The 25206-nt window shown below is 49.8% G+C and overlaps 3 protein-coding genes across 5 annotated transcripts in view; 2 read left to right on the top strand and 1 right to left on the bottom strand.

Annotated features, from left to right (window-relative positions):
* The window catches only part of LOC147692342 (inositol-trisphosphate 3-kinase A-like), a 913921-nt gene that overhangs the window by 667898 nt on the left and 220817 nt on the right, over window positions 1–25206 (bottom strand). The window lies entirely within an intron of this gene.
* Window positions 9661–14913, top strand: LOC147692344 (uncharacterized). The gene is made up of 2 exons (XM_086936778.1): window positions 9661–10159; window positions 14312–14913. The coding sequence occupies exons 1-2, from the start codon at window positions 9661–9663 to the stop codon at window positions 14911–14913; spliced, it is 1101 nt and encodes a 366-aa protein (XP_086792904.1).
* LOC147692343 (uncharacterized) lies at window positions 22345–24267 on the top strand. The gene has a single exon (XM_086936777.1). It carries the CDS (start codon window positions 22345–22347, stop codon window positions 24265–24267), a length of 1923 nt encoding a protein of 640 aa, XP_086792903.1.

The following is a 25206-nucleotide window of genomic DNA, read 5'->3' as shown; positions in this document are numbered from 1 at the left end:
AAAAAAGGCAGCAAGATCGTCCAGGTGTTTTTGGTATTTCAGTACAAACTCCTAAGGTGCCCTGGAAGTGGGGAAACATTACCTCAGATAGATTCCAGGGTTTCAAAGTAAAACTTCCCAAGACAAGCTTAAAATTCATAATAATTCCCAATGAGTGAGACTAATATTTTACTGTGGCAGGTAACAGATGAGATTGAACTTAAATGTATATTCCAATAGCCAATCAATCAATCAATCAAGCATTTGTTAAGCACTACTACTCACCTGTGAGGGTCTCAAGGTGCTGGGGGAGGGGTGGAGAGTTCGCAGTTTCCAGTCCATCAAGGAGGGGGTCTGTCGAAGAGCCAGGTTTTGAGGTTTCTTGTGAAGATGGGGAAAGATGCTGCCTGTCTGAGGCGGAGAGGGAGGGCGTTCCTGGCTCTGGCCACGAGGAAGGAGGAGAGGCCACATGATCTGGCTTTCTGGTGCGTGGGACTACAGCGTAGAAGAGCTGGGCTGATTGTAGGGACCTTTGGGGTGCGTGGAATTTGAGTCGGCTGTTCAGGTATGCTGGCCTGGTGTCGTGGAGGGCCATGTGAGGTGACTCTAGCTTTGATGGGGAGCCAGTGGAGTGTGTGCAGGTGCTGGGAGATGAGGCAGAGTCTCGGAAGGTTGAGAACCAGTCTTGCGGCTGCGTTCTGGATGTTCTGTAGCTTGCATGTGAGGTTTTTGTTTATTCTGGCGTAGAGTGTGTTGCAGTAGTAGTATCTGCTGGTGACCAGGGCTTGAGTGACGGTCTTTCTGTGTTCGAGGGGGATCCATTTGAAGGTCTCGCGTAGGAGGGCGTGGAAGGAGGAGGATGAGATGGCGTTGATCTGGCGGTCTATTTTGAGTTCGGAGTCCAGGAGGATTCCCAGGTTGCGTGCGTGCGTGGTCTGTGGGGGAGGGCGGGCTTCCAAGGGCGGGGGGCCACCAGATGTCGTTCCAGGCCTCGGGGTGTGGGCCCATGATGAGTACTTGTGTTTCATTGGTGTTTAGTTACAGGCAGCTGTTTTTCAATCATTTGGCGACGGCTTCCATGCCTTCTCAAAAATTGTGTCTGGCAGTGGTGGGTTCGTTGGATAGGGAAAAGATAAGTTAGGGAAAAGATAAGTTAGGTGTCATCTGCGTATGACACAATGTTGAGTCAGTAGTTTCTGACGATAGGGGCGAGCCGAGCCATATAGACGTTGAAGAGCGTAGGGCTGAGGGATGACCCCTGGGGGACTCCGCAGTTGATTGGTGTAGGGTCCAAGAGGAAAGGGGAGAGTCTGACCCTCTGCATTCTACCGGAGAGGAAGGAGCAGATCCAGTCAAGGGTCTTGTCTTGAATCTCTGCGTCGTGGAGTCTGCGTATTAGGGTGCGGTGAGAGACTGTGTCGAACGCTGCTGAGAGGTCGAGGAGGATGAGTGCTGCTGTTTCTCCTTTGTCCAGTAGGGTGCGGATGTCACCTGTCATGGGGAGGACGGTGGTTTCCGTGCAATGTTTTTTTCTGAAGCCGGATTGGGAGGAGTCGAGGATGTTGTGCTCTTCGATGCATGTGGCGAGTGGGCTGTTGATGGCTTTCTTGAAGACCTTCGCTGGGAACCGGAGCAGGGAGATGGGTCTGTAGTTTTTGAGATCGGTGTGGTCGGCCGAGGGTTTCTTGAAGAGAGGGTCGATCTCAGCGTGTTTCCAGTCATCAGGGAAGATGTGGTTGCCAGGCAGCGGTTGATGGTGTGGCAGAGAATGGGCGCAATGGTGTCGGTGGCTCTGTTGAAAATGTGGTGGGGGCAGGGGTCCATGGGGGCCCCGGAGTGGATTGAGTTCATCTTCTTCAGTGTGACTTTGGTGCTGTAGGCTGTCCAGTTGCCGATCGTTGGCTTCATCGTGTCGGGTGTGGTTGGTGAGGGTTCAGTGTGTTGGTTGTCTTTGCTGAAGTTGTCGTAGATGCTCATGATTTTGTGGTGGGGAAAGGTGCTGAGTTTGTTGCAGAGGTCTTGTGAGGGTGCGATGTCAGTGGACTCACTGGTAGGTTGGGCAAACTCCTTGATGATGTCAAAGAGTTCTTTGCTGTAGTGTGCGTCAGTGGAGATTCTGTCTTCGAACGCTTTTTTCCTCATTTTTCTGATGAGTTGGTGGGGGACTTTGGTGGCGGCTCTGAAGCCGTTATGGGCTTCTGTGGATTTGGTGTTCCTCCAGTCCTTTTTGAGGCAGCGGCAAGTGCGTCTGGACTCTCGAAGTTCGTTGGTAAACCATCTAGCTTTCTTGGCGTGGGTGTTGTTATTTTTCTTAAGGAGAGCTAAGGTGTTGGCGCTGTTGGTAAGCCATCTGTGCAGGGTTTGGGATGCGGCATTGGGGTCGTCGTTTTCCACAACGGTAGGGGTGGAGATGCTGAGTGGTGAGGTTAGCTGGTTGTTGGTGATTCTGTTCCAATTTCTTTATGTGAGCAGGTTCTGGTGTCTGTGGATGGTGGGTGTTCTAAAGGTGAAGTGGACGCATCGATGGCCGGTCCGGAGGAGTTCGGTGGTGTGGCTGAAGGTGATGGAGTTTCCTGTTGTGAAGAAGGGGTTGAGGGTGTGTCCTGCTGAATGCATGGGTTCAGTCACAATCTGGCGGAGTCCAATGTTGGGGAGGTTGTCAGGAGGCATGTGGTGCTGGGGTCCAATTGGTTGTCGAGGTGGAAGTTGAGGTCTCCCAGCAGGGTTTAGTTGGTGGTTGCGATGGCCTGCAGGGAGATGACATCCGTGATGGATTCGGCAAAAGGTCCGTGGGGACCTGGGGGTCGGTAGATGAGGGTTCCTCTGAGGGTGGTGGTCGGGCTGGCCAGTATCTTGAAGTGAAGGTGTTCCATCAGGTCTGTGGGCTCATCGGGGAGTGCGCTCAGGCAGAGGGTGGATTTGTGGACGATAGCAATTCCTTTACCCGGGGGGTTGGGGCGGTCCTTCCTGTAGGTCTTGTATCCCTGGGGGATGTCCGGTCCTGAAGAGGTGTTGGTCCAGATTTTGGTGAAGAATGCTACGTCTGGGGTGGTGCTGTTGAGGAGGTCCCAGATTTCGGTGGCATGTTTGTGGAGGGATTGAACGTTGAGGAGGATGCATTGCAGGTTCTTCGGTTCGGGTGTGTTCTTGTGGGTGGGTTGCGCTGCGTCCGTGTTCTTGGCGGTTCTGCAGGTGTGCCGGTAGTGGTGACAGCTGAAGGGTCTGTGGGTGTTGGTCGGTGACGCTAGCCTGCAGTTGTTGTTGCTGCCTGGGTTGAGGGCGTAGAGTGTCGCCGGGTCGTAGCGTTGGCGGTGCGGAGATCCAGGGTTCCTATCGCTGGTTGTGGTCGGGTCACGGTCGGGTCGCCGATGGGAGCAGACGAGCTTGCCTTTGGCTGGTTGTGCTGGGGGAAAGGGCCATGGGGGCAGTAGCGGCAGGAAAAAACGGGTGAGAAAGGAGAAATAAGGAGGGAAAAAAGGAGAAAAAGAGTGAAAGAAAGCAGGAAAAAGCAAAGAAAGCAGAAAAGTGCAGAAACAATCTGAAAAAGGGTGCAAAACGAGTGAATAAACGGAGAGGAGAGCGGAGCGAGACAGAGGAGAACAAGGGTCCACTGGACCACCAGGGATGAGGTGCAGGTGATCCTGTGGGTGGAGGAGTGTCTTGAATACCAGCACACGAGAGTTCAAGTGCAGGGGCAGGTCTCACTTAATGGTGGAGCTGCGAGGGAGGGGGAACAATTTCACTGACAATGATCCCATGGAGAACCCCTGTGTCCATGTAATACCCTTAGAATTTATATAATAACAGAGTCACCCATCATATTAGATGCCCTTGTTGATGCATTCCTTACATATATTCACGATTCTGGAATTTGAAACATGAATGGGACATCACATTCTCGAGCACTGCAAATAGTGTTTTTATATTCACGATAATAATCTAACATGTATGCGTCAGGCACAAATCATCATAGACCCCCCCATAAATGCACCCACTCCAGATATAAACCATGGAGGAAGTGTTACACAGGCTAGCCGTAAGTGTGCTTGATGTTGCCCACTTCGGTCTTGGTCTCACGGTAGTATAAGTGAAGTCAGGTAACACTGCATAACATCCTTACGTGTTTAACACTACTTTAGATTAGCGATGTTACTAGACAACAAATATATCAGTAAAGGAGACAGGTCCAAAAGGGGCATAGGACAGTGGGCAAACAAACATGCGATTACAAGTGACACTTCTGTTACACATAGGACACACATGCACACACTTAGGGGACCATGGCGACCCCTCTGGAACACATGATAAAAACTTTTCCACACAGCAGAAAAAGAAGGTCACAGGCCCGCATACAAGAATACGTTTCTGAGAAAAGTTGCACATAAAGTAGCACAGAGGGATATGACAAGTAGAGCACTGCTGGGCTATGAAGCGAGACAAGCCAAGGACATCGGTAGTGCAGCGGTAGTGTGGAAATTAACATGTGCATATGAATCAAATTCCATAAACTTATAATTACCTGTTTTTCAGAAAGTATTACCTTTTGATATAACGTTGTGCTTGAGAAAACATTGATTAAATATGTAAATGTATGAGGTATTTCCGCTTTCAAAGGTATAAAAGAAACTATCCCCACATTGTAAATGGAAGCTTAGATTCCAGTTCCATGGAGCTGACTTACCTTCTGTTCGCTTTTTATAAACTCTATGCTATATTGCCGACACAAGTTGTGTCGTCTTTTTATTTCATCCGGCAACAACAGGTTTGTATGCATTACCGGGAAATAGCATATGAGCTGGCCATGGGGTCCCCAGGGCCATTAATGACTCAGGGAGGGGCATGCGCAACCCCTCACCTGTTTGTAGTTGTGGCTGGGTCTCAGGAGATGGGTTTCACAGGGCCGAAATAGGCCTGTGGATGGGGGTTGTGAGCTCCTTTCCTCCTTTTTTATTACTGCCGGGGAAGGGATCCCCAGGGCAAAAATTGTCCCAGGCGGGGAGGCCATGTACTCCCTCACCCTTCTTACAATCATCAGGGCAGCGGAGGATAGGGTCCTTGGGGCCCAAATCGGCCTGGGGAGGGGGGTCATGGGTGCTACCCTCCCGCCAATATATAGCTAAAGTCTCCCCCCCAGACCTACCCCACCCGAAGGCATAAATTAAATGTTTTGGCTCCACAGGGACCCCACTACCTGGCCTAGGTGGGCGGGGTACTGCAACCCTGACCCCGTGTGTTTTATGCTGCCTTTTTTCTTGGGCCTCGTACAAGTCCCAAGATGGCCGCTTCCTGGTTGATGTTGTAGCAACCAATCACAGCACTGCTGTTGGTGCGTGGATCCATACTGTTCCGCATTTCTAGATATACATACATCTCTTTTCTTTAATAACTCCAAAGCTACTGAACAGATGTACACCAAATTAAAAAAGGCTCTCTTTCTGGGCCAAGATCTAGCCTTCTGCCAAATTTGATGTAATTCCATTCAGTGGTTCGGGATATAGTTGTACCTAAAATCCCTTTGGGAAACTGCATGGGGATAACACATTTTAGCCCCCGCTTGATGAATCACCCCCAAACATTCAAGGCAGCAGCTGAAGTGACTGGCACCCTAGTTTTGAACATTTTGTGAAGATTTGTCAAAAGGCCAAGAGTTATTAGCAAAACAATAAACGTTTTTCCTTTGGAAACTAGTGGCCTCATTTGTGAGGAATTTTTAGGGCAGCACTGCAAGTCTTCTACGCCCCCTATTCCCCCTGTGCTGATGCACAATTCACTACCCAGCACCAATGTAGGCACATTGTGCAAGGGTGCTTTTGTTGCAGGCAGGAATGTGTTTGTGCAGGCAAGGACACCTTCCTGCACAAAAGCAATCCCGAGAGGTGTTTTTCTCTTTTGATGTGTGCTGCAACTGCAGCACAAATGGAAAGAGGAAAAAAGAGGAGAAATATTTTTATTTCGCCTGCTCTGAGGAGGCGTACGGTTTTGCCACTGTCCCAGGTTTATGTGATTAAGTAAATCTGGGGTAGCGTCAAAGTCCATGGGTGTAGCATGGGAAAACCCACCACAATGACCATGGAATGCCTTCTTAACACAGAGTAAGGCAAGGCAGAGACTTGCGCTGCTATTTCTTACTCCATATCTATGAGGTCATGCAAAGCCACGCATAGTGGCTTTGCGTCACCTAACAGATATGATTGAGAGCCTTATGCAACTGGAGTGCCGCAAAAAGTGACACTCTGGTGGCGCAAGCCTCTCGTAAATAAGCCCCTAGTTTCTAACTATATAAATATATTTATGTGTGAGTTAAGTATAGTAACCCTATGGCTGCCTATTTTTTATACTTACGTTGTTGATATTTTGTACGTTCATATTTTTACTATGATATAATGGTGGGATATCTGCACCACTTTCTGTAATCATCCCCCTGCCAAGGATGACAGAATTTGCTGCTCTCACAAAAAAAAAGACTGACAATTTTTACAGTGTCAGCCCCATGTCTGTGAAATCGCTGCCGCCTCCGCCCCCACCTATCAACCAGTTACGGTTTCTATTGGTGGGCAGAGGGGCTGCGCCCGTGATGCCAGGGCAGGTCAGAAGCGGCTTGCTTGTGGAAAGAAAATAAATCAGAACTCCTTCAACAACAAACAAGCATTTTCAATGCAATAGGTCTTCCATTTACGCGAGTTTGAGCTATTGCCATTGCAAATAACAATGCATTTTATTTTTGTATTCGTTTTTAAAACATACATAAAAAGTATTGTAGCATTTGCAATGCAGAAGGTCTCGCATTTACGCGAGTTTAAGCCAATGCCTTTTATTTATGTTTTAAAAATGAAAACAAAAATAAAAGGCATTGTTATTTGCAATGTCAATAGCTCAAATATGCGTGAAAGCAAGACCTATTGCATTACAAATGCTTGTTCTCACTTTACTGATGTTTATCCAACATGGCCCTTCCTTGAACCCACCCCCTTTGTAAGGCGTGTATTCGGCCCTCTGCAGGTGGCCAGGCTCCCCGACCCGCATTGCACGTGGCCTGCCTCTACCTGGCCATCTTTGCGCATTTTGTCACCTCTTCTTAGAGAGGCATACCTATTGATGGTGCAGCAGGTGCAGTAGCACCAGGGTCACACTGCGCCTTAGATATTGCTGTTTCTTCTTTAAATAAAACATCAGTGCACTAAGGGCCATCTCTCTAGCTCACAATAGGTCCGTGGCATTTCTTTCTCCACCATTGCTAATTGGCACTGACAGGCTGTAGTGCCGCTCCATCGTTATCCCTCTGAAGACCCCCAGACTTTCGTCAGTTAGGATCCGTTCTTACGGTGCCCCATTCATTAGCAGTGGACTTCAAATGCGCGAAGCCTATTCTATTTCCTGCAGCTCCGCTCTTCAGAAGCTTCGGTGACAGGAAGTGTCTTCGGCACGTGAGACCAAAGGCGGCCTCGGTGTCGACAGCTGTCAGCACCAGCTCCCCCTTCTGGGACCCCCTCACCCCGGCCTCTGCTCTGATGCGTCTTCTTGTCGTTTCAAAACCTTGCTTTGAGACATGCGCGGATGCGTCAAGGCCAATACTTAATTTATAAAATAAATACTATAAGTGCCTTCACCCTCTTCCAACATGATATCGCCCACCGGTGCTTCAATGTCTTCAGTAAGGAAATGTCAGGAAAAGGGGGGCTTGGGGAAGGGAGCTGACCGCAGGGAGGTCCCCTCCCCCGGGCGGTTTGGGAGGGCTGCGAGGGGTTCTGCAAGAAGTTGCCAGAATGTTCTGGTTTTTGGGCTGGCCTAGTAGGACTGGCCAGCCAAATCATAAATTCCCCCGCCCCCGCCTCCTAGCCACCATTTTAGGTTTGGTGACCTGGTGGCTAGGAGGGCTGTTAGCGTTTTTGTCATTTAGGTCGTTTTATTAGTGTTATTGTTGCCATTTTTACATTGTGGTAATGGAAGATTATAGGGTCCTTGAAGCGATGCGCCTTCTTTCTGAGGCAGGTCGCATGGACTTGCTGGTTGGAGGGGGGCCGGCGCGCCCTCAGCGCCAGGCCTCCGCTGGTGTGCACGGTGCTGTTCTGGCGTGCTCCTCGCCAAAGAAGAGACGTGGTTCGCAGGTGAGTGAAAGGGGCCGGTCCCGTACGAGGAAACCGGCCCCTCCTGGCAAAGCGCGTGTTGCGGTGGGGGCGGGGGGAGCTCCGGTGCTGTCTTCCGCTCCGTCGGAATGTGGGCGGGTAATGAGGCCGGCCCCTGCGCTTCAGGCGCGGGTGGCGGTGGGGCTTGACGGACCTCCGGCGGTGTCTGGTGCTCGGGGTGGGCTTGGCTTAGAAGCGGGAGGCGCTTCGGTGAGCGCGCCTTTGTTTCAGGCGGGCGGGGCTCCTCTGGGGCAGGACATGGTTTCAGCGACGCCGGCTGCGGTGAAGGCGGCTGGCAAGAGGGGGGAGCGGAGAGCGAGTGGAAAGCGCTCCGCCTCTGACCCGGTTTTTGATAAGAAATCGGAGCGTGTGAAGGGGCAGACGGTGCGTGGAGCGCGAAGAGGCTCCCTTCAGATGGTAGACTTTCAGGGGCAATATGAGCAGTTGAGAGACTCGGTGGGGCAGCCATTAACCCCTATAGGACAGGTTGTTGGGGAAACTCAAGGTATAGTTGGTTGTGAGGAAGGGTCCTTCTTAACCCCTTCAAGGCATGTTGTGTCACAGAGGCCTGGTGTTGCAGGGAATATTACATGCAGGTTTTCTTCAGGTGGGTTAGAAGGTATTGGGGGCTTGTTTCTTGAGGTGGGCCAGGGTTTTTCTGAGGCTCATACAGGTATGGTTCTTCAAGGATTAGAGGGTAATGTGGGGAGTCCTTTGCTGTTTTCTACGCCTGGTTCTGCTGTGGGTGATGCATTGTCGGTGGGGGGGGAGGGTTCAAGGGGGGAGGGGGAATGGGCTCAAATGGGGGGGAGGTTCTGTTTCTGGTGCTGCTTTGGATTTTGGGGTTTCAAGGCCTGTGGTTACGGGATCTTGTGGGCTGTTGGATGTGGATGACCGTTTGCAGAGGGAGGGTAGGGGTCGGTCACAGGTGGGCCAGAGAGTTTTTTCCTATGATACTAATGTTGGAGGGGCAGTGGTGGGTTTTGCTGCGAGGGAAGGGCAACCTGTTGTAAGAAGTGTGGGGGGTGCTGGTTTCTCTGACGCAGCACCAGTTCATGACAGGGCTTTTACGCAAGTAAGTGGTGGGCTTATGCAAGGTTTTAGGGAGGCTGTTCCATATTGGTCTGGGGGGGCGGGCGGCCCCTCTTTGATGTTTGGTTCTCCTGGGTGGGAGCATTTTGGTACTGCAGGTTTGGCGCAGCGTGGTTTTCAGAAGGATGGTGAGGGCCAAGTTTGGGGTGAGGGGGCCCCTCTTCAGGCTTCTTCTTCAGCGGTGGCGGGGGATAACTTGGATGAGAGTGATGATGAAGAGATGATAGGCGAATCTCCGGACATGGGAGTGTCTTTGAGGGGCTGTATTAGAGGGCGTTCTTTGGATAGGTTTCAAGGGTCGGTTGTTGATGCTAATTTGCAGAGGACAAGGTCTGTTTCAGGTTTTGTATTCAGGGACCCTAGCACACCAGTCCAAACTCTTTCTTTTAAGGATAGGAGTAGGTGCGGCGGTCCAGACTTGGCAGGGCGCGGTCCAGTCCACTTTCGCCAAGGGGAAGCGAGGAGAATGCCTAGCGCGGCCCTCTCTGTTCCACCGAGGGAACCCGCCGCGGCCAGCACACAAGGGTCTGGCGTGACCCCGCTGGCCCCAACGAGTAGCAGGTATAGGTGTCCCACCTTGCCGGCGGCTATGGAGCCGCAGAGTCAACGCAAGGGGAGCTACAGGCGTGTACAGTCTGCTCCCCCACCTGGAGGTTCTTCAAAAACATTGAAATGTACTATTGTTGATACCGGGTTAGGTAAGACCCGTGGTGATGTGTTGCCTACTGGTTTGGATTCAGTGGTCCTGGACTATGACGAAGATAGTCCCGAGGAAGGTGAATTGCGGGACGTGGAGGGGGGGGTGCCCTCTCATGTCTCTGATAGTGTTTTTCAGGCTCCAGTGGTTCAGAGTCAAGTGCCAGCGAGAAGAGAGCACGGCCCATCGGTCAGGGCGCCTCGCAGACAAGACGCATTGACTTCAGCGCCACGGGCGGAGCCTTCGAGAGTGGTCTCTCTGTTGCCAGGTGAGCAGTTAGCCGCACAGGCCAAACCTACTATGGTGTCTGTGGGCACAGGAGGGGAAACTGATGTTGTTATTGGAGAAGGGAGATTGCTCAAAGGACGTTACGTGAAAGACACTGCTGTGGGCACTGATGACGTGGTTGACGTCACGGGTAAAGTGGAGAGTGGTACTATCACTGGTGCTTCCAGTACAGTTAATGAGCCATTGGCCAGTAAAGAATTGAAAATCAAAAAGTTACCTTATATGGGGGTCACAAAGGCTTTGGGTGCTCATTTGATGTTAACTACAAAAGAACGTATTTGGAACGGTGAGTATGTGGAACTCCTTAAGCTGCTACACCGGGAAGTCCGGTCCAAAGAAGGGTCTAAGGAAGAGGAGTTTGAGTTGGCCAAACGTCCTAGAGTCCCCTTAAACATTGAAAATTGGACAGCTGCATTCCTTATTTATGCGAGTGTATACTGTGAAAAGTTTCCAGAGCGCAGCGTGTCTCTTTTTAAATACATGGATGTTATACGCAAGGCGCAGATCACTGGAGGGGGGTTTGCTTGGTCCCAATATGATGAGGAGTTCAGGGCCAGGATGGCTTGGGATCCGGAGGCCAAGTGGGGGGAGCTCGATCTTGACTTATGGCAGCATACCATGGGATCTGCGTCAGGGGGGAAGACTATTTTTACAGCGAGTGGATTTCCTTTAGTTTACCGGCCCTTTCAGGGCAAGCCCACCCGGGGAGGGGTGGGAGCTACTTCAACCACGCAGTCAGGGGTTGGCACATGCTGGGAGTTTAACAAGGGATCTTGTACCAGAGAATATTGTAAGTTTAAACACGAATGCTCTGGCTGTGGTAGGAGACACCCATTTTCCAGATGCTGGGATAATCAGCCAGCAGGAAGCCAACAGGGGAAACAGGCAAGTGCAGGTGGTTCAGGGACGCCCTCACAGTTTTCAGGGGGTAGGGGATCCAGAGGTTCTAAGGGTGTTGGGTCCAAGGGCTCATACACCGGTAAAGTTGGAGAGGTTGCGCCTTGCGCTTCAGGACTATGAGGATGAAGCAGTAAAGAAAAAATTGTTGGATGGTTTTGAATTTGGTTTCCGGCTGGGTTACATGGGCTTAAGGGAGAGGAGATGGTCTGCTAATTTAAAATCAGCATCTGAGCATGGCGCAGTGGTGCAAGAAAAGCTAAATAAAGAGGTACATGAAGGAAGGATGGCTGGCCCTTTTCACGATTGGCTGATCCTTAATTTAATTATATCACCTGTTGGAGTGGTCCTGAAGAAAGATCCGGGACAATTCAGGCTTATTCAGCACTTATCATGGCCAGAAGGGTCGTCTGTCAATGATTTTATTGAATTGATGCACTCTTTCCTCAAAAAAAGTGTCTCCCCAGAGCACTCAGTAACAAACGTTCAATGAAATGTTCACAAACTTGTAGATAGATTCATGATGTCGTTTTTAATTGTCTTTAAACATTTAGTTCATTTGGATTTCCTAATATGATTCATCTCATGGTTTAGCATTTCAACTCATTGGCCCAATGCATTTCGGGCTAAGCCCTTCTTCGGGGGCCCTGTAATGTGGCAATGTTTGCCGCGTGGTTCGTGGAACGCAACACACCGGCCGAACACAGTCTTTTTAACCGGACCCACAATCAACACGTCGCGTACATTTCACCCGACTCATCTTTTTATCCACGAACTACGCGGGAAACATTACAGGGCCCCCGAAGAAGGGCTTAGCCCGAAATGCATTGGGCCAACGAGTTGAAACGACATCATGAATCTATCTACAAGTTTGTGAACATTTCATTGAACGTTTGTTACTGAGTGCTCTGGGGAGACACTTTTTTTGAGGAAAGAGTGCATCAATTCATTTTCCCCAACCCGTGTACAGAGGGGTTCACCCCACGGGCACCACCCACTTGTAAAGAACTTTTTGAGGAAAATAGGATTACCATAGGAGTGCGTATCCCAACCACCGAGTTCGGATTGGACAATGATTTTATTGACCCAGACGCTGTTTCAGTCTCTTATTCCTCAGTTGACGTGGCCATGTCACTTGTTGTGACCGCGGGCGCAGCTGCTGAGATGGCCAAGTGTGATATAAAGTCTGCTTTCCGGCTATTGCCTGTCCACCCGGACGACTGGTGTCTCTTGGGTATTCATTTTGCAGGACAATGGTATGTGGACAAGGCTCTGCCGATGGGTTGCTCCATTTCATGTGCTCTTTTTGAGTGTTTTAGTACTTTTCTACAATGGTGCTTTACTCAGCAGTCCTGTCACTCACTGGTAACGCACTACCTAGATGACTTTTTCTTTGTCGGATCCCCGGGCTCCACGGAGTGCCAGTCTGCTCTGGACACTTTCCAAGGGCTCATGGAGGATCTGGGAGTTCCTTTGGCTCCCGAGAAAACGATGGGTCCTGCCACTGTTTTGTCCTTTTTAGGCATTGAGATTGATTCTGTGGCAATGTGTGCTCGCCTGCCTGAGGATAAAAAAGTGAAAATGTTGGAGTTACTTGAGGCCATGTTAACAAAAAGGAAAGTGTTGGTGAAAGATGTTCAGGTGCTACTAGGCCATCTCAATTTTGCCTGTAGGGTGGTGAGGGCAGGCAGGACTTTTTGTCGAAGATTGGGCAGGGCTCTTGCAGGTCATCAGTTGCCTCACCATCGTGTTCGTTTGTCTGCTGGTGTCAAGGAGGATTTGAGAATGTGGAAATTTTTTCTTTCTTCCTTTAATGGTGTTCCTTTGGTGCGGGACGTTGACTTCCAGTGGGATGTGCAAATGTTCTCGGATGCTGCTGGCAGTGATGGTTTTGGGCTGTATTGGAATGGAAGATGGTGTGCTGAACGTTGGCCGGATGAGTGGTTGAATGGAGGTCGCAGCATTACCTTTTTAGAGCTTTTCCCTTTGCTGGTGGCTTTGACCCTGTGGGGGGAGGAGTTGGCACACAAGAAGGTGCTTTTTCGTGTGGATAACATGGCTGTAGTGGAGATCGTTAACCGACAGTCTGCCAGGGATGAACAGGTATTGAAGCTCATGAGAGTCTTCGTGCTGGGTTGTTTGAAACACGACATTCATTTTCGTGCTTTGCACATCCCTGGTGTGGACAATGACATTGCGGATGCTCTGTCTCGTTCACAGTGGGGGAGATTCCGTGGACTGGCGAGGGACGCAGACAGAACTCCGACCCCGATGCCGATTCATCTGTGGCAAGTAGGCAAGGTCGGGTCGTACAACTGGTGGTAGGTTCTTTGTCTGTGTCTACGCGTTCTGCTTATTCTCTGGCCTGGAGGGAGTTTCTGGAATCCGGTGCTTCTAGGCGCGAAGAAGTTTGGCGCCGTTCTGACGATGTGGTGAACTTTATTTTAGACCTCATGGATAGAGGGTTGACCAAGGTAACCATTGCGGGTAAATTGGCAGGGATAGCTTTCATGGGTAAGTTGTTGTGGGGTTATTCTCCGACAGCGGGGGAAATTGGCAGAAGGATGCTTGAGGGCTGGGCCAGAGAGCAAGGACATACTACTAGATCAGGGCTCCTTTATCTTGGCAGGTCCTAGCTAGGTTGATCAATATTCTACCTTCTGTTTGTTCAGATGACTTTGAATCATGTTTATTTTCCATGTTGATGGCATTCATGTTTTTTGGAGCTTTCAGGGTTTCGGAGTTGTTGGGTTCGAAAGACAAGTGTGGCCTATTCAGGCGGGATGTTTTTTGTTCAGATGAGGGGGTGCATATATGGTTGGCCAGCTCCAAAACTGATCAGACGAAAAAAGGGAAAGGTGTGTGGTTGCAGGCGCGTGCTCCTAGGCTTACTTGCCCTTTACTGTTGGCGCGGCGCTGGCGTTCACTATGTGGGGGTGGTGATGAGGCGCTTGTTTTTCAGCATATTGATGGCACCCCTGTTACAACATACCAATTCCGTATGGTTTTGCGCAAGGCGTTGCAGCACTTGGGACTGGATGGGAACTTATATGGGACACATTCTTTCAGGATTGGTGCTGCAACTGAAGCCTTCAACAGAGGTTGGACTGACAGAGATATCATGAGATTGGGAGTTGGTCTTCAAACTGTTTTCAGCGCTACGTGAGGAGTCCAGCGGAGGAGGCGCATGCGTCATCTTCCTTCCCATGAGTTCTAACTCTGTTTTCTTTTGTAGGATCGGTTGCTGGGCCTCGTTCTTCTGTGGTGACAGTTTGGATAGTTGGGCATTCCATCGTGAAGTGGGCCCGAGTCCAGGCGGCACAAAGTTACTTTGGAGAACTCCTGGGTTTTAATGCTCGAATGTTTAATGTGGTTTGGAAGGGGAAAGGTGGGATGCTCTGGAGAGAGTTAATCCCTTGTCTTAATAACAATATGGTGGGCGGACTATGTCCCGATATTTTGGTCATTCATCTGGGGGAGAACGATCTCTGTGCTACCAAAGGTGTGGTGTTACTTCGAGCTATTAAAAGGGATGTGGGCCTTATTAAGGAGCTTTGGGCTGGGTGCCATGTCTTTTGGACGGAATTGATACCGCGTAGGATCTGGAGAGGGGCAGTCAATCCCAGGGCTGTTGACAGAGCCAGGAAGAAGGTAAACTCGGAAGTTTCTCACTGCTGCCGTGGTCTTGGTTTTAGCAGGATTTCCCATAGGGAAATTAAATTTGAGACGGTGGAATTTTTCAGAGATGAAGGTGTTCACCTGTCCAGGGTGGGTATGGATCTCTACTTGTTGGAGTTACGTGAGGTTTTGGAGCGTTCGCTAGCTATGCAACGTTGATATTGTTTTGGTTCTTTTTTCTAGTTTACAGTTTGGGGGGGCAGAAAGGGAGGTGGTGTAGTTTCTCTCCCCCTCCTACCTTTCTGGGTGGCGGGGTTTTTGGTTGTATCGGTGCGGTTTATGGTAGATTGTTTGATGAGCATTGGATCGATTCTTTGATTAACAGGTTCAGGGGTATGTTGGTCATTGTTTGACCGTTCAGGTTTGTGGGGGGGGTATTGTCAGGAGTGAAGGGTCAGGCAGGGTTTATGGTTATAGAGGGCCTGGCTTTCAATATGTGATTGGGGTTTGATGAATAAAGCTTTTAAATGATGACGTAATGATTTGATTTATGACGTAATGTTTTATTGATGACGTGATGTTTATAATGTTGTTGTAATGTTTTATTGCTGTATTGTTGGGCGGGGGAGGGGCCAAAGAATTTTAGGGGAGGGGTTTGGGGGCGGGGTTTGTAGTTTATTATTTATTTAGTGAGGTATAGTTTTGTAAGGCGTTGCCAAGGTTTTATATTTGTAATGTGCACCTGTTTCCTAATAAAGCGGCCTTTTACACACACAAAACAATCTTGGTCTACTTTTCTCCAACCCCTCGCCCTCCCTCCCAAGGGGGGCTTGGGGGAGGGAGCTGACCGCAGGGAGGTCCCCTCCCCCGGGCGGTTTGGGAGGGCTGCGAGGGGTTCTGCAAGAAGTTGCCAGAATGTTCTGGTTTTTGGGCTGGCCTAGTAGGACAGGCCAGCCCAATCATAAATTCCCCCGCCCCCGCCTCCTAGCCACCATTTTAGGTTTGGTGACCTGGTGGCTAGGAGGGCTGTTAGCGTTTTTGTCCCACCCTCCCTCCCATTTATTATCCCCTTTTCTGGGGTTTTTGTTTTTCCCATTTTTGTTACTTCTGGGTTTTTTCCCCCTTTTTATTTTTGAAATTTTTAATTTTTCTTAAAGGCTGTTTTCTTGGACGTAGGTGTGCAGGGGTTTTTTCTTGTAATTTGTTTTGTCGCTAGGAACAGGTGCTGTGCGGGGTTTTTGGTTGTATCGATGCGGTTTATGGTAGATTGTTTGATGAGCATTGGATCGATTCTTTGATTGACAGGTTCAGGGGTATGTTGGTCATTGTTTGACCGTTCAGGTTTGTGGGGGGGTATTGTCAGGAGTGAAGGGTCAGGCAGGGTTTATGGTTATAGAGGGCCTGGCTTTCAATATGTGATTGCGGTTTGATGAATAAAGCTTTTAAATGATGACGTAATGATTTGATTTATGACGTAATGTTTTATTGATGACGTGATGTTTATAATGTTGTTGTAATGTTTTATTGCTGTATTGTTGGGCGGGGGAGGGGCCTGGATAGTTTTGTAAGGCGTTGCCAAGGTTTTATATTTGTAATGTGCACCTGTTTCCTAATAAAGCGGCCTTTTACACACACAAAACAATCTTGGTCTACTTTTCTCCCACCCCTCGCCCTCCCTCCCAAGGACTGGGCAGGGGGAACCCACCTTGCGCCCAGCTGACTCGCGGGGGTTCATGATGAGAGGGAAATAAAAGCAGGAGAGACTGAGGAATCTTTCTCCGGTGGCAATGCAGGACTGAAGGCACAGGGGGCTCCCAGTAATGGATCCCGCCCCTCCACCCAACCCAACCAATGGCATGATCGAAACTCTCGTCTGAATTGGGTTCATATAGGTCACAGTTGAGGCTAGCGCTGTTCTTCGCATGGTCAAAGTGGCATTCCATAGGTGATGTAAAATTATCACCCCCCAGAGTGATTCCATAACTGAACGGGCACAGAGGACAGACAACTGGGCCAGCCCAGGACATTTTCCAAAGGTCCTGCAGACCACCAGAAGTAGGAGAGACAGTTTCATAAAATGAGTGCAGGTGGGCTCCCCTCGCTGGCACAAATTAACCACTGGCCATGGTGAAAGTGTAAGTGTAAAACTAAAGTTCTGTGCAGCAACTGAGCACACTTAGTATGCATGTAGTAATCAGTGCACGTGTGCCCGGGCATCTATTTTTTTCACTTAAACAGGAGTGGCGAAGGTGGCTTTGCATGTCCTTTGGCAGTATGGAAATTTAGCTCACGTGACCTGTGAACCCAGGGACAACCTAAGCAACGATACCCTACAGCCGTTGACCACGACAAACATCACAGGTATTGGATGAAAACATCCTGCTAGAAGTATAACATTTACAAATAATGTTCAAATCTTGCTGCAAAAGCTAGAAGTGGCCATGAAGGCAAAAGGGCTGTGCACACCCAACAGTGCATGGTCCGCAAGCCCCAGCATCAACACTCCCCTGTTAGAGTCAAACTTCCTGGGCAATGCCTGGCTACAGGGCCGAGGGGAGGACAGGGCTCTAAATTACGGGAACGCCACTGCGTTTGTACGCTACTTCATTCAGCTATGCATTCCTCAGAGGAACTCACATTTTATGGGACTTTTACAGTGAAACGTTAATTCGAACGCACGGGGAATAAGTTGTGATGTGAGGTGCGCCACCCCCTCCCCCGCTTGGTCTAACCCGAGTTAGCCTTAGATAGTGGAATGGAATGAAGGAACCCTGGCTCAGGCTTACCTTGTCACCATGTAAAAACTGCTACTTTTCTGCACGCTCGTGGCCTCTTGCAAACCTGTGATCGTGCGCCGAAGCTACTTCTAGGCAAAACGGGGTGCCCAACAAGTTATAATGAAAAAAAAACGAAATAATTTTCGGAATTGGGTCAGACCACCACAAATAAAGCTGCAAAATGTGGATAAACTCGTCCTGTTGTGTAACTTTGGAACACTGGGTGTGTGATGCACTGTATTCACACTGCAGGCACCAAACCCTTTGCGATGGCATGTGAACCCGCTCCAAGACTGGTTGGATATTATATAAGTTATATAACCACTTCCGGTTCTCCAGATGATGAGACACAGGTGAATCTGGTGTATATAGGATAACCTCCCTGTCACCCCGTGTGGGCCGATGGCAGCCTCTCGGTGAGCCATGTGAATAGAACAAGATGAATAACCGCTGACCCCCAGATCGCCCTGAGAGTCTGCCTTTGGCTTTAGGGTTCATGCTTCGTTGACAGCTAACAGCTGATTGGAAGGGAGTAGGAGTTCCTACTCCCTTCCAATCAGCGAGCTGTCGCTTCCTAGACTCACAAGCCCGCCCCCCAGACACCTCCGAGGAGAACAGAGGGGGCTTGTAGCAGGCAGCAGCAGACAGGAACATTAACTGCTGGGAGAGGCATCAGCTGCAGGCATGGACCGTCCAGACCATCTGATGCCCTGACTCCCCTCTGAAGGCAGGGGGAGGCTGCTGGCCACGCGCCTGCAGGATGACACAGGAGACAGCTGTAGGAAGGTGGATATCTGGCTATGGTTACCCCCAAACTTTTTGCCTGGTGTTTAGCTGGTTTTTGACATAGTTGGCCTGGGATCTTGCTATTCAGGGCCCCAGGCTAATTGCTCTCTCCTTAAAATGGACTCCATGTACCTTAGGTGCATACACAATTGGAACTGGTTCACCTTATAGGCCCCTGTAACAGTGTACCATACGTACCCAGGGCGTAGGTGTAGCTAAGGCCTACCAGGGGCTGCAGCATGTATTGTGCCACCCCTGGCCTGGCCTCCATATTTGACACAACTGGCTGATCACTCAGCTGGGGTAAGTTGGTGTAATCACCTCTTACTTGCATATAGTATACCTATGTCTAACCCTAACTGGACACATGTTAACCTATAAGTCACTCCTATGGCAGGCCTTAACAATCCTGGAGGCAGAGTGCGTGGTTTCATATGAGACGATGCTCTAGCATGAGCTGAGCCTGTCTGCAGCTGTCGGGAACAACTCCCTTAGCTGTTCCGGGATATTGCCATACCATATACTCTTAAGTGCATTATAATCCTCGCGGTTATATGCTAACTTTGGTTTGGCGTTATCAAAACATGTCAAATAAGGTGTCATACGATTTGGAATACTATCCCCTCGACAGTTCTGTCGACGGGGATAGCATTCCACCCTTCTAGAGGGGCACAATATATACATAACCTGAACCCCGGTTAAAGTTAACCAGAGACTCAGCATCACAAAATGGATGCTGCCACCACAGACACAAGGCTGACCTCCTGCTGCTGGGAGTTCTTCCAGCGAGGGAGGCTTGGACAAAGGGTTTCCTGCCTTGGGAGGTGCGAGCACCACCCCAGACAGGATTTTGTGTATTGGGTAGGACAGGGCTGAATAGAATCAGACATGCCTGGGGCACACAAGGTGTCCTCGTGCATAAGCCAGTCCAAACCGGTGCTGGGGCTTTCCAGCCCCAGTCCTGGCATGGAGCTGGACAAAGGAAAGGGGGTGTAACCGCCCCCCTTCCTTGTCCCACCCAGAGGAGGGACCTAGCAGGTGATCCACCCCTCAGATTGGGAATAAGAGTGGGAGCAGTGCAGTAGCACCTCAGATCATCCTGAATCAACTTGAAACTAAGAAGACGACTGGACTTCGACATTCTGCTGTGCAGAAGACTGAAGAGCATCTCCCTTGTGACCTAGGAGTGGCCACCCTGTGAACACAGGCACCATCCAGCAACTCAATGACTGCTTTGCCTCCGCCTCCTGCTGGAGCCTGAGCCCAGAGCCCAACAAGACCCAGACTCCCAGACTTCTCACAGCCCGATCCACAGTCCCTGCAAAGAAGGGACCCGTGGAGGCACCGAGAGACGTGGGACCGGACATCTCGAAAGACCCCTGAGAAGCTGACTGCCCAGCACCCGAAGCACCCTTGATGCTGTGCTTTGGGGTTTGAGAAGCCCCACAACCGAGCAGCTTTTGCACCGAAGATCAGCCCCCCAGCATCTCCACGATCTGCGTGGGGCCCTTTTGCATTGTGCCACTCGACGCGCCATCCCGGCCACTTGCCACGTGGTCAGCGGCCATCTTGGCGATGAAACCTACAATTTACACTGCGGGTCTGGTTGCTCCAGACTTGCCCTCGCTCCTGTGAAAAGGAGCACCCGCTCTGACCTTGCTGGTCCGAGTGATAAGCTTTTTCCACTTCCTGCATGGCTTGCATTAGCCAAGGCCTGTTTGCTTCAATCAAGTTGCTGATACCACAGCTAGAGCCTTTGTGGGACAGCTCGTGATCGACTCCTGGACGTCCTCGACCTCTCCGTGTCCACGTGGCTGAGGAGACAAGCTGCACCTCATCACCTGGTTGCACCCGACATCACCTGGTTCCATCCTGGTTCCACGGTAGTCACTGGCTAGTGACTTTGAACATTGTCCCCTCTGCTTTCAGGTCTTCACCACTTCAGATCCACTCTTGGATCCACCGGAACTCTTCTCGTCTCGACGCCTGCAGCATCTTCAGCTCCAATCACCATCGACCGGCGTGACGAAACCTGACACTACTTCGCACCTGTGTACCCGCTTCCTGTGGGTGAGGTAACTGAGCAACGCCGGTGTTCCTACACTAGTACACACCTCTAGTGCCTAGGTCTAAATTTTTGTCCTTCTAGGTCAGCCGGAAGGTTCCTTAAACACTAACTTTGTAACTTTTACGCACCATTGACATTACATTGGTATATGCGTGCACTTTCCGCGCTGAACCCGAGTCCCGCTGGCCTTTCCCGACTTCTTCACTGTTAGTCCTGAACAGCTCCAGCGATTCCCAAGGCCCTAGGCCTACTTCCTTTCAGCTAGGTGGTTCTTATACCACTATTTTAGTATATGGTTTAGGTGGCCCCTAGGGCTCATCCATATTGTGCAACTTTTGTGTATTTAAACTGTGTTTTGTTTTAACGCATTTGCTTCTGTGCTCATAAAGAGTATAGGGGATTTGTAGTAAATAAATATATATATATTTTCAATATATATCTGTGTGGTGTCCTTTCATTTGGTATTCAAGGGGACTGTGTATGGTAAAACAGCTTGCTTCACATGCCTTTACAGAGTTTAGCCTAAGACTGCTTTGTCCACGCTACTAGGATAGCTGGTCTATAAGGTTGACTTACAACCAATCATCATAAGGGTTGCTTGGCATGGTACAAGGTGATCACTAGAACTAGTGAGCATCATATACCAGGCCAACTTCTCGCATTGGTGAGCAGGAGGTGGGATTTGAGCTTGCTGTTGTTTTACCATTACAATCTTTGAGAGTATCATTTGAAAGATCATACAGGTACATATAAAACAAGACTAGTATACTTAAGTTCTACTGAACTTAGTTGTTTTAGAGGATAGGGAGTAGCGCACCCTGACTACAACTACTAGATAGATTTAGTAGGTAAACACCAGTGTAGGTAGATTGCAACATATCCACCCACACTAGAGCAATATCTGGAGCAGAGGGGTCCACAGGACTTACTCCTGTTGAGAGTGACCCTCCAAGGGCACCATCCAAATTTGCTATATTCACCTTTAAAGAACTGAGGCAGCTGTGTACCTTAAGAGTTATCAAAACGGGTCCAACCCCTACAGCAGACCACCTCAGAGAGCTTCTAGACCAGTCTGAAGCTCTAAAAACCTCTAAAGCAGACCCCACAGGGAATGCTGAATGAGGCTCCCCCACTGAAGATGACAATACTGATACCCCTGTCCCTGTAGTCCAGATAGATGAGGATGACCAAGTCACTGGAGGTACTCAGCCTGATGAGGAAGAGGAGATAGAAGGAGGGAGCAGTGACTCTGATGATGGTAGACTTAGTCAGGTGCCAGCCAGCAGGCTTACCCAGGCTAACTTAAGTGCATTTGGGACTGAGCTAAGGATGACCTTACCCAGACCCCCAAGTGGACTTAACCAGGAGCAAAGGAGGAGAAGGAATCACTCAGGTGAATCCAATACCTCCCAAGCTTCTAGAGGCTCTCATGGTCACTCCAGAAGGGGGATGACTAGCCCTCAGAGAAGGGAACATGAGGCCAACATGAGAGAGGCTGAGCTTAGGATCCAGAAGAGGGAACTAGAGGTTACCCTGGTCCAAGAGAAACTTGCTAGAGCAAGACAGCCTAGAGAGAGTGAGTTAGTACCCACTGGTGGCAGCATTATCCCAAAGGATAAAGACAGGTCCTATGATAGTAGAAACCTGAGTAAGATTGTGCCCCCCTACAAAGCTGGGGGTGATATCCACAAATGGATGACTGCACTTGAGAGAGCCTGCAAAGTACAGCAGATCCCTCAGGAGCAGTGGGCAGCAATCCTGTGGCTCTCCTTTGAAGGTAGAGGCCGAGACAGACTCCTCACAGTTAGTGATGGGGATTCTAGAAACTACCTGGTCCTGAAGAGTGCTCTGATTGATGGGTTAGGCTTAACCACTGAACAGCACAGGTTAATGTTCAGAGAGACCCAGAAGACACAGACTCAGGACTGGTCTGAATTTGTTGAATGTGCCACTAAGGCTCTGGAGGGCTGGTTGCTGGGAAGTAAGGTTACATACTATACAGGATTGTATAATTTAATTATGAGAGAGCAAATCTTAAGTAATTGTCAAAATCAGCTTCTACATCAGCACCCGGTGGACTCTGATCTTACCTCTCCACAAGAATTGGGTAGGAGGGCAAACAAATGGGTCAGAACCAGGATCAGGCCTAAGAACCAGGGTGGTGACCAAAAGAAAGAGACTACCAAGCATCAAGAGAAAGGTGGGGATAAAACCAAAGAGAAGACTTCCCCAGGGCCCCAAAACTCCAATGGGAAGGGTGGGCCCCCCAACACTTCCTCTACAGAGAAAAAGCCTTACTGCCATACCTGTAAACAGGTTGGACATTGGAAAACAGACAGCTGTTGTCCAAAGAATGGTAATAAGGACAATATAACTCCAGGTAAAGCTTCAACACCTCCTGTCACTGTTAGCAGTGGTCCCCCAAGTGGTGGGAGCACCCCCAAGAATTTAGGTGGGTTCACTTTTGGAGCTCAGGTGGATTCTGGCCTAACCAGGTCCCCTACCTCAGATACTCTTGTCAATGAAACTGGCATGGGGTTTGCCAATTTCACTGCTTGCCCAAACACTTTGAGCAAGTATAGACAGGAGCCCCTCATCAATGGTTTGAAAGTTGAGGCCTTTAGAGACACAGGGGCTAGCATCACCATGGTGGCTGAATGTCTAGTCCCCTCAAGGCAACTTTTACATGATGCCACATATCAGGTGACAAACATTGATGGAATAGAAACCAAACATCCCATTGCAGTAGTTAGTCTTAGCTGGGGAGGTGTCACTGGCCCAAAGAGAGTGGCAGTGTCAGCAAACCTGCCTGTAGATTGCCTACTTGGTAATGATTTGGAAATCTCAGCCTGGGCTGAGGTTGAACAGCAAACCCATTCTAGAATGGTAAATCTCCATGGAAAGGTTAGAGGGGCTGTGATGGCTACAGCCCCAATCCAAGATGTCCTTCCTGAAAAGGTTGGTAGGGCTGAGCAAACCTCAGCCCCATCTTTAGCTAACTTCCCTCCTGAAAAGATTAGCAGGGCTGTGATGGTAACAGTCCATACCCAAACTGAGTCTCCTCCTGAAAAGGTTGGTGGGGCTGTGATGGCCACAGCCCAAACTCAAACTGATACTTGTGTTGTGAAGCCTGAAATGATGGAGCACTCCACACAAACAGAGAGCATTGAGGAGGAAGAGAAATCTCCCTCCCACCAGACTTTAGGAAAGGATCAGCCTCCTCAGGGAACTGATCTTACCCCTGATGAAGGAACTGTCCCAGAGGTTGTTAGACCTAGCCTGACAGAGCCCCTGATGGCAGTGGACCCTTCTCAGGTGGGACCCAGTCTGGAGCAGGTAACCTGCCCCTCTCTACTTTGCCTTACTCAGCCCAGGGCTGCAGAGGACAAGAAGGACAGTGAGCCCCAAAGGCCCCCCTGTCAAATAAAGCACCCACATCAAGAGATTAGGGGCACCGAAACTAGTAGTCCTAGTAAGGTGACAACTTTAGAAACTCCTGAGGGAGCTCCCTTAAAACTTGTTAGGGACCTCCCACAGATGGATTCTGTTGGGCACAGCCAAACCTGGGACCCCAAGGCCCCATATCTGACCTGTCCCTCCAGTAAGCCAAACAAAGGGACCCAGCCTCCAGGTTTAGGTAGCCAGAGGTTGACCCTGAGAACACAGTGCAACTCAGTCAAAGAAAGAAAGGCACACATGGTGGAGAGTGATTGGAGGAAGCTGAGTCCTACAGAGGAATCTCACTTCAGTACTCCATCGCAACATCAGCCTTTAACTTTGTCAAGACACACCACCGGTAGAGATTCCCTATGGTGGAGACCCTCAGATACCCTTAGGGTGAGGGATTGCTTAGTGGACCATGAGACAGGGGGTAGCCAAGCCAGAGCTGGTACTTCCTTATATGGTCACTTAGGCAATATAGGCTTACCTGGTCAAGGATAGCCTTATCTCCTTTTGTTTGGAGGGTGTGGGGGGGTGTAGGAAGGTGGATATCTGACTATGGTTACCCCCAAACTTTTTGCCTGGTGTTTAGCTGTTTTTTTACATAGTTGGCCTGGGACCCTGCTATTCAGGGCCCCAGGCTAATTGCTCTCTCCTTAAAATGGACTCCATGTACCTTAGGTGCATACACAATTGGAACGGGTTCACCTTATAGGCCCCTGTAACAGTGTACCAGAGGTACCCAGGGCATAGGTGTAGCCAAGGCCTACCAGGGGCTGCAGCATGTATTGTGCTACCCCTGGCCTGGCCTCCATATTTGACACAACTGGCTGATCACTCAGCTGGGGTAAGTTGGTGTAATCACCTCTTACTTAGATATAGTATACCTATGTCTAACCCTAACTGGAAACATGTTAACCTATTAGTCACTCCTATGGCAGGCCTTAACAATCCTGGAGGCAGAGTGCATGGTTTCATATGAGACAGTGCTCTAGCGTGAGCTGAGCCTGTCTGCAGCTGTCGGGAACAACTCCCTTAGCTGTTCCGGGATATTGCCATACCATATACTCTTAAGTGCATTATAATCCTCGCGGTTATATGCTAACTTTGGTTTGGCTTTATCAAAACATGTCGAGTAAGGTGTCATACGATTTGGAATACTATCCCCTCAACAGTTCTGTCGACGAGGATAGCATTCCACCCTTCTAGAGGGGCACGACATGTACATAAATTGAACCCCGGTTAAAGTTAACCAGAGCCTCAGCATCACAAAATGGATGCTGCCACCACAGACACAAGTCTGACCTCCTGCTGCTGGGAGTCCTTCCAGCGAGGGAGGCTTCGACAAAGGGTTTCCTGCCTTGGGAGGTGCGAGCACCACCCCAGACAGGATTTTGTGTATTGGGTAGGACAGGGCTGAATAGAATCAGACATGCCTGG

Source organism: Lissotriton vulgaris, chromosome 9 (genome assembly GCF_964263255.1).
Source record: "Lissotriton vulgaris chromosome 9, aLisVul1.2, whole genome shotgun sequence".
NCBI classification, from domain to species: domain Eukaryota; kingdom Metazoa; phylum Chordata; class Amphibia; order Caudata; family Salamandridae; genus Lissotriton; species Lissotriton vulgaris.
The sequence above is the reverse complement of the archived record's forward strand: the minus strand, read 5'-3'. Positions and strand labels throughout refer to the sequence as shown.

What these genes read in the sequence shown, in the direction of transcription:
- LOC147692344 (XM_086936778.1), top strand. Translation starts at nt 9,661, where the DNA reads ATGCCTAGCGCGGCCCTCTCTGTTCCACCGAGGGAACCCGCCGCGGCC. An exon ending in AGTGGTCTCTCTGTTGCCAG is followed by an intron (nt 10,160 to 14,311) that starts GTGAGCAGTTAG and finishes TTTCTTTTGTAG; the next exon opens with GATCGGTTGCTGGGCCTCGT.
- LOC147692343 (XM_086936777.1), top strand. Translation starts at nt 22,345, where the DNA reads ATGAGAGAGCAAATCTTAAGTAATTGTCAAAATCAGCTTCTACATCAG.